We start from the raw sequence: 9,490 nt of genomic DNA, 5'->3' as shown, positions 1-9,490 counted from the left end.
TCCCACTCTGCATCAAAAACAGACAGCGTATACGTATAAGTGTTCCGCAGATTCATCATTTCAACATGACCTGTTTTGTTTTTGCATGAAATTCCTTTCCATTGACAGCAATGTTGACCTGCCCAAGAAGAAAGCCTCCCAGAAGGATCAGTAAGATCTTGTTTAAAGGCGAGAAGCGCACGTCTCTCTTCGTCGATGCATGGTGTCACACTTGGAAGTGCATCACCAAAACAGAGTTTACTAGTGTGTGGAAATAAAGATGCCAAAAAGAAAAGAAGGAAATAGTGGGCAATGTTGAGGTGAAAGTTAGAACTGAATGAGTTTGCAAAGCTATACATTTTCATGCAAAATCTTCTTTGCTGTGGTGCAGATGGCAACTGAGCAGAAAACTATACTTATAGGAGGTTATGAAAGTGTAAAATGAATATCTAAATCATTGGCATCCAGATTCCAAGTATTCAACCCATTTTACAAATCGGCTAGATTGGCAAGTAGGCGTAAACAAAGCTAACAAAACCATGTGAGGAAGATTCACCAAGGAAAAAAAGGGAGTTCAAGTTGGTCTCTTTCCTCTGCGTTTTCCTCTTTCGTGTTCCGATGTTGATTATTTTAACAAAATTGTTGACTATGTGCCCTTCGCGTGATCACCAAACACACTGCATTCTTCACATGTGACAAACTTGTGTTCTTGGTGGAAAATTTATGACAGATTTAAAAGAGAGAAAAAAAGAAGGCGAAGTTGGCATCTTCAGTGATTTATTTAATAGCCTGCAAGTACATATTGCAAATTACATGATAGTGATAGAACAAATGTAGTGGAATCACCACAGACCAATGTAGCCATATTATTCAAACACTTAGATTCTCAGAAAGGTACAAATTTTCCACTTTGAGGACAAAAATAATGATATCAAATCAAAGGGTATTGACCCGGAAAGTAAATCAAGAGATAAGGGTTGAAGCACTAGTGGACCACAATGGGGGTCGGGAAACATTGGTCTCCACTGTCTCAGAGACTAATCTGTGGATGCATGATGGTTTTGACTTGGGGGTCATAGGGCACGGAAGGCATGCTTTAATACAGTATGGTACTGCAATTGTTCCAAAGTATGATGAAGCATTGTTTGATAGGAGATGAACAATTTAAATGTTTCATGTTGTTATTACATGTACTGATGTTTTTTTTTCCTAATTTCTTAGACTTCTTTTAAAATTGTTTTTATTTATTTATATATTTCAATTTTGGCTTTTGTTGGGACTTAGAAAATGGTTTATTTATATGCAATTGTATTTTTCTCAACATCCTAAATTAAATTGAAATGGGAAAATAAAATGTCTCATAATTAGACTGGAAAATACAAATGCTCAGGTTTAGGGGGATTGAATAATAAAAATGCTGAGGTTATCAACCCAAAAAAGGGAATTGATTTTCTCACTCCTCTCTTTATCCACTTACACTTCCTTTGTTAGAAATTATATATTTTCACTCATCTTTTGTCCGTTTACACTCCATTTTTTGTTATAGTAAAAAGTATTTTAAAAAACAAAAGGCAGTGTAAGTGGATAAAAGAGGAGTGAGGAAATCATCACAAAAAAGAAGAAGCTAGTGTGTATATATATATATCCAACTATATACATGTGGAAAATGGTTAGTAAGATTAATACAACATTAATCATTTGTTTGGGTGCACAATTTAATTTTAAAATTCATAAGTCAAAGAAAGAATTTTTTGGTGTTCTTTTTGGTCGAATATTGTGGTGTTCTAACTGAAGGGGAAAAACATAGGGCTTGTCCAATATAGATCCCTACAATTTCTATTTCCTAGACATATACCCATCATTCTATAAATCTATGTGTAAAACCCAATTTCAAACTTAAATGACTAGTAGGATATAAGAGGTCATAATATTCTTATGTTTTTACATCCTTGTCATCAGACTTCATATTTTATTTATAATTTATTCCAAGCATTTCATTAACTGCCATAGTTGTAATTAAAACTCCCTATTAATAGCATATCAATCACCTCATTTCTTTTGGTTGCCATTCCCTCTAACATATGGCCCCTTAAAATTACAAAAAAAAAAAGTAAATTACATATCCAATAATGTACATATGAAAAATATAAATATAAATATATACATATAAAAATATAGGTATATTATTGACCAAAACAAATTAACAAAAATATGTCAATTACTTTGTAATTGAAATTTCAATACATTTTTCATAAATTAAAAATAGGTACATAATAATTTATAGAAAATAGGTATGTTGTATAATTGAAATTTATGCACATTTTTTATAAATTAAAAACAAGTACATTATTTAGAAGAAAAAAAAAAGTTCATTATACTAGGTAAATTGTTTTACTAGGTATAAATCATTAGAGGAAAAAAATAGGTTCATTATACTAGGTAAATTGTTTTACTAGGTACATTATTAGAGAAAAAAAAATAAAGTACATTATTTTGAGAGAAAAACTAGGTACAATATTGTGAGAGAAAAATAGGCACATTATTTGGAGAGAAAAAAAAGGTACATTATTTGGAGAGAAAAAAAAGGTACATTATTAGAGAAAAAAAAAAGGTTCACTATACTAGGTAAATTGTTTTACTAGGTACATTATTAGAGAAAAAAAAAATAAGAACATTATTATGAGAGAAAAATAGGCTCATTTTTAAAAAAAATTATTTTCATAAAACAAACAATGAAAAGATGATCAAATTATTTTTCATAAAACAAGTAATAAATAAAAAAAATATTTGGAGAAAAAATAGATCCATTAAAAAAAAGTTTGGAAAACAAAACAATAAATAGATTATCAAATTATTTTTCAACATAATTAGAATGTACACTATTATTCATAAAACTATAATAAAAAAGAATACTGGTCGTAAAATTCATAAAAAGAAAACAATATTAATCCTAAATTTAATATTGAATTTAAATTATTAATACTTTAAATAGATTACTAATAGTAATTCATAGAAGGAAAACACTATTAATTCAAAAATAGATTACTAGTCGTAAAATAGATTACTAATATTTTAATGTGGATTTAATATTTAATTTCAAATAAGTTTCTAAATTCGATCCTACATCCATTACAATTATTTGGAGATATTTCCAAATTTAACGTGTCATTAGTTACACCTCCCATAACATATTAACTCATAAATAAGGGTATTTTTGGAATTCAAAAAATACAATAAATCAGATTTTAAGTTATATTAGGTAACTTGCTTAGTTGGATTCTAGTCAACGGGTATTATTTGAAAAAATTGGGTATTTTAAATAGAAAACTAAAGGAAAGGGTTGCAGGTGATTTAAAATGAATTTTATGGATCTAATCTCAATTTACTTAAAAACATATCACACGGGATATGAACTTCATAAATACTCAAGCATTTTGATTTTAAAAGAACTTCTTCTACTTTCTTGTTTTCATCAAAGTTTCCTTTGCAAAGGAGTGGCTTTCACTGCAATTGCTAGTGTTGTTTTATCTTTTTTTGAGAGAACCTCGACGGTACGAGGGAAACTTTATTAATCATTAAAATAAAAACGGGGGCTTTAAACCTTACCCCTATTACAAGCATAAAAAAGAAGACAATCTTGAATAGTATCTTGGTTCCTCAAACCACTCTACTTTAAAATCATAAGACAGTGCACTCCGCGCAACAAGGTGCGCTATCTCACTGGCTTGACACCTAGCAAACAAAAAAACTAAACCCATTACGGTTTGTAACCAGGGATTTTATATTATCAATAATACTACCAAAATAAAAGAGGTCTTCATTTGTCCATGCAATAGCTGGGATGACTTGCATACAATCCCCTTTAAAATTCACTCTTGGCAAACCAAGCGACGCAAAAATAGTGTTGCCTTATCTTTGATGTCATCAAACCATCGAAAATAAGCGTACCTCCATGACTTCTTCACAATTAATGTGCCAAAAACACCCCAAAAGCCAACGATAAAACCGAGTGCCATACTTACATAGAACCAGAACTTCTCATTTCCATCTTCATTGTCATTGTCTTTTGGATCCGTGGGAGTAGAATTGCCATCTTCGGAGCACTTGGTTGAAAGAGGAAATCCACAAAGGAATGGGTTGCCCTCATAAATGGATGAATCAGGGAGTGCTTGGAGTTGGTTTCCCAAAGGAATTTCACCACTCAAGTTGTTATAGGACAAGTTCAAGTTAGACAAGAAGGTCAAGGATGAAAGACTTTGAGGAATGTGTCCTGAAAGGTGGTTGAGTGAGAGATCAAGAGTATCGAGCTGCGACAAGTTTCCGATCTTTGATGGGATGTTTCCACTGAACTGATTCATCGACAAGTTCAAGCTGTTCAATAGAACGAGGCTGCATATTTCTTGAGGGATTTCACCTTGAAACCTATTTGATGAAAGATCAATGCTTTTTACAAACGCTAGAGAAGTGTTCAATTGGAGTTCTCTTCCTCTCATCACTGTTGTTTGTTGGTCATAAAATAGATATAAATTATAAAAACTGCTATTAAGGATTCTGAGACCAGTGAGATTGTTCAAACACTTGGGGATTGTCCCGGAAAAGCTGTTGTGAGCAAGGTCTAGGATGTGAAGGTAGCCAAGATTGCACAACTGTTGTGGGATATGTCCACTGAAAAAATTGGATCTCAGCCTTAGGGTTGATACCAAGAAAGCAGTTGATCCTATCCATGGAGGTAATTCACCAGTGAATCTATTATTCCCAAGATCAATATTCCTCAAAGAAGTGCAGGTTTGCAAGGAAAAAGGAATTTCACCCTCGAAATTGTTGTTGTTCATCTTCAACATGAAAAGAGAACCTGAGTCACCCATTGAACTGGGAAGATTGCCTGAGAGATTGTTGTATGCAACATCTAAAATACTTATATTAGGCAACAGGCTCCATGCTTTTGGAAATTCTCCTGATAGATTGTTGTTTCTCAAAGAAAGAGTATACAAGTGTTTCATGTTGCAAATGGAAGGTGGAATGGTGCCATGCAAATGATTTTCAGCAAGATAAAGGAATTCCAATTTTGGAAACTTTTGGTCAAAATTCAATGGAATGGTGCCAGAAAATGAATTAGTTTCAAGCTTAAAATCAACCACATTGTCACCAGACCAAAGTGGAATTGGTCCATCAAATTGGTTATGACTCAAATCCAAAAGCAGTGCATTTGGGAGTTTCAATTGCAAGGGAAGCTTTCCATAGATTTGGTTGGAAGATAAATCCAAATACTCAACTTGGGAAGATAATTTCATGAACCAATCCTCGGGTATAGAATCTGAGATTCCAGTGGTATCAAGTTTGACAAAGACAAGTTCAGTTTGAGATTGAAGCCATGTTCCAAAGGCAGGACCTACTTTACAGTTCACAATGTTAATTTTGTGCAGCTTGAAAGGAGGAACCCACTCATAAGACACATTGAAGATGAGAGGAATTGGTAGAGTTGGTCTTGGGAAGACTTTGCCTAATGAAAAGTATTTCAATCTTGTGAGATTTGTGAAATGGGCTTCTGTTAAAAACCCTTCCCATGAGTTAAAAGATAGATCTAGGTGAACAAGCTCGGAGAGTTGCCCCAAACTTTTAGGAATGGACCCACTCATATCATTATTGTAGAGGTTAAGATACTTCAAGTTGTGTAGCATCCCTACTGAGGCAGGCAATTGGCTTTTCAGCTTATTAGAAGACAAATCTAATGACTCTAATTCACCATTGGGACAACTTGAGAAACCACCCAAAAGCTCTTGAATCCCCCCTTCAAATTGGTTGTTTGCAAGATTCAATGTCTTTAGATTGCAAAAGTTCCCAAAAATTTTGGGAATTCGACCTGAAAGATCATTAAAAGACAAATCAAGAGCTTCTAGTGATTTGAGGCTTTGAAATTCACTGGGAACTGGACCACCCAAAAAATTACCGCTTAGATCAAGTTTTCTGAGGCTAGTCAGATGAAAAAACCATTCAGGAAGTGGAAACTTCAAATCATTATATGACATGTCAAGGATCAAAAGTGATGTGAAGTTAACATTTCCCAGTGAGATTGGAAGGCTTTTAATTTGACATGCGGGTAGGTGCAACTCTAGTAGGGAAGGAAACTTGTTAAAAGCAATTACCAAACTTACCCCAGTGTTGCTGAGGTCCACTCCTTCGAGACTGAGGTATTTGAGGGAAGAGAGATTGGAAAGCCATTTCAAGTTGTTGGAAGGTAATTCAAGTAAAGAGTAGAAAGACTCTTCACTTAGGTCAAGATAGTTCAAGTTTGATAGGTTACCAAGATGAGCTGGAATCTCTCCTCCAAATGAAGCATGTGAGATATTGAGATACCTCAAACTTTTGAGCTGACCAAAGAATGTGGGAATGGGAATCCCTTGAAAATCATTCCTGCTTAGATCTAGGTAGCTCAAATGTTTCAAGCTAAGCAAAGAAGGATTTATCTTACCACCCAAAGAAGAGTTCTCCATCTCATCCCACTCTCCATCGAAAACAGAAAGTGTGTATGTGTACGTATTTTGGAGATCAATCTTTTCAACATGACCTGTGATTTTTTTGCATGAAATGCCTTTCCATTGACAGCAAGCTTGACCAACCCAAGAAGAAAGCCTCCCAGAAGGATCAGTGAGATCTTGTTTGAAGGCGAGGAGAGCACGTCTCTCCTCGTCGATGCATGGTTTCGAGCTTGGAAGTGCATCACCAAAATGGAGTTTACTAGTGTGTGGATATGAGGAGGCCAAAAAGAAGATGAGGAAATAATGAGCAATGCTGAGGTGATAATGAGCCATTATGGTGCAAAGTTTTCTTTGCTTTTGTGGAGTTGGCTTGTGAGCAGAATAATTGAATTTATAGGAGGTAAAGGAGAGTGCAAAGAACTATTGAAATCATGGCGTCCAGATAAGATTTCATATCTTCAACCATGTGTACTAGATTGACTAATACGCATAAATAAGACTAAAAACCCTTATTAACTATTATACCATTGACCAGGACTCAAGTCTATTATACCATTGACCAGGACTCAAGTCAGTCATAGCTAATTGTAAATGGAAAGACTGTTGGAGTGGCCGACACTCTCTTCAAATTAAACTTTTCAACAATTTAATTAATTCAGAATTTGACGTTTCAAATTAAATATTATTACCAAAAGATAATGTATTTCTCTGTTTTTTTTTATATAGTAAATTTAAGTTTTAGCCACAAAAAAATTTTCACTTTTGGAAAAAGCCCAAACTTTTCTGAAAAAGACAAAAAAACCCCTCAATTTTCAAACCAAATATATGCAAATATAAAGGATTCCTTAAGAAATCCAAAATTAATAAGGGCATTTTTGTCCATTTTGGCTTCTTTTAAAAATATTTCTCTCCTTTGACCTTTTCCAAAATGTCCCTTGTTTTTTTTTAATTGGTTTAATGTGCAATCTGAATTATTATTATTTATTTTAAAAAAGGAGAAATACAAAAGAAGAGTTCAAATCAAATAATATAACCAATTATTTTTTTTTAATTGGTTTAATGTGTATTCATCTTGTTTTTATTTAACAAAATATTTGTTCAATATGAATATAAAAAAACACAAAAGAGGAATTAATTAAATTAAATATTAAATTGGTATCAAAAGTCCCACGTAATAAAATTGTTGAAGCTACCCGAGACTTTATTTCTTACTAGCTTTCTGATTTCAATATGGTTTTATGATTGCACGCGTATTTGCATTGTAGGTTTGAGTAAAGCGTGCTTTTGTTTATTGAATCAGAGATTTTAATCATTTTGTGGATTGTGCATGATTTTCTCCAAATTAATTCAACTTGCTGTGTTTGGTTACTAGAGAAGATTTATCCATCTTTGACATCATAGTGGCTTTGTACTTGTTTATGTTCCTCTTATCAATAAAATAGTATCACTCTTTAATATATATATATATATTAGTAATCAATATAAAATGATATTATGAAGTGGGCCAAAACGAGTAGTTAGGGTTGTATTAACTTACTAACCGATTCGCGCTTCTATTCAAATTATTTTTTAAAAATTTTCTGAAGGACTCCACCACTGCGTTTCACCCAGAACAGAGTTGGGTATATATGAGTTATCTTCCTTTGGGCTGTGATGCTTCTATCATCTTCTGTCTCTCATCGAAAGCGAGTACTGATAATAACAGTCTTCTTACACCATTACACTACATCTCTTAAACTGAAATACTATTTAGGTAGAAAAATTGATAAAGAAACCACATTCTCTTGTAGAGACGAGACGCCTCCATAACATTGCTCCTGGAATATGTTCGACTTTACTAGTATGTACTGCTTACGATAATTGATATATAATAGAAATACTAATGCAAGTAACACATAACCAAAAGCAAAACACAGAACAAAACAAACAAACAAAAACAAAGAGGGAAACACATCATATATATAGTATTAAACATCACAAAATTTCCTTTGTAAACGAGCCACTTTCAATGCGATTGCTAGTGTTACCTTGTCTTTGACATCATCAATTAACCGAAAATAGGTATGCCTCCATAATTTCTTTACCATTAATGAGCCGCAAACACCCCAATAGCTTATGACAAAGCCAAATATACCATGCTAACATAGAACCACAACTTATCATTATCATCTCCATCATTACTATATTTTGCATCTGTAGCAGTAAAAGTCCCAGTCTTCATCCTTCTCCTCAACCCATTTTGCAATTTCGCAAGTCCAATCAGGTACATGGATCGTTAGTGCATTTTCTTGGTATATATTATCTTCCTGTATCATTGCCATTACTTTATCTTCAAGAATTAACAGGATGGTAGGAGGGTGTAAAATCAATCTTGAAATCATTGCTCCTGATTCCAAGTCCCCATCCCATTTTACAAGTTTTCCAAGTCCTCTATGCACAAAGGTAGTGGAGTTTTGCAGGTGTAGCATTACAATATACTTTTACAAACTGCTCTTCGAAATACAGCGACTAGAAACATGTCATTTTTTATATGAAAATATCGAATATATTAGTTATACACTACCAACGTTGGGAAAAAACCAAATACATCAAATGCTGCATCATGATTAATCATTTGAACTGCAACAGTAATTTTTCTTTTTCTTTTTCCAATCAATATTTTCTTCGCAAACGAGCCAACTTCAGTTGAATTGCCAATGCAACCTTATTTTTTATGTCATAAGAAAATCAAAATAGGCATACCTACATGACTCCTTTACAAGTGATGTGCCACAGACACCCCAAAAGCCTTAGATAAAGCCCAACACCATGCTGACATAGAATCACAGCTTATCATTTCCATCTGCATTAGTGCCTTTTGCATTGTAGCAGTAAAAGTTTCATCTCCACGGCACTTAGTTGAAAGAGGTTCTCCACACAGTAACCGGTTGCCGTAATAAATGGACAAAAGGAATTCTACCAGACAAGTTCAAGTGGGACAAGGAGGTTAAAGAAAAAACACTTTGAGGAATTTTTCGGAAAAGGCGATTGGGTGA

At 33.6% G+C, this 9,490-nt stretch overlaps 1 protein-coding gene across 1 annotated transcript; it reads right to left on the bottom strand.

The window, feature by feature from the left end:
• Positions 1–3,501: 3,501 nt before the first annotated feature.
• Positions 3,502–6,810, bottom strand: LOC148918639 (receptor-like protein EIX2). The gene has a single exon (XM_089049277.1). The coding sequence runs from the start codon at positions 6,786–6,788 to the stop codon at positions 3,849–3,851; it is 2,940 nt and encodes a 979-aa protein (XP_088905403.1). The 5' UTR covers positions 6,789–6,810; the 3' UTR covers positions 3,502–3,848.
• Between the last annotated feature and the right edge of the window lie 2,680 nt (positions 6,811–9,490).

The sequence above is a fragment of the Prunus mume genome, linkage group LG3 (genome assembly GCF_029339155.1).
Source record: "Prunus mume cultivar Tortuosa linkage group LG3, ASM2933915v1, whole genome shotgun sequence".
Classification (NCBI taxonomy): Eukaryota; Viridiplantae; Streptophyta; class Magnoliopsida; order Rosales; family Rosaceae; genus Prunus; species Prunus mume.
This window is presented reverse-complemented; position numbering and strand designations above follow the sequence as displayed.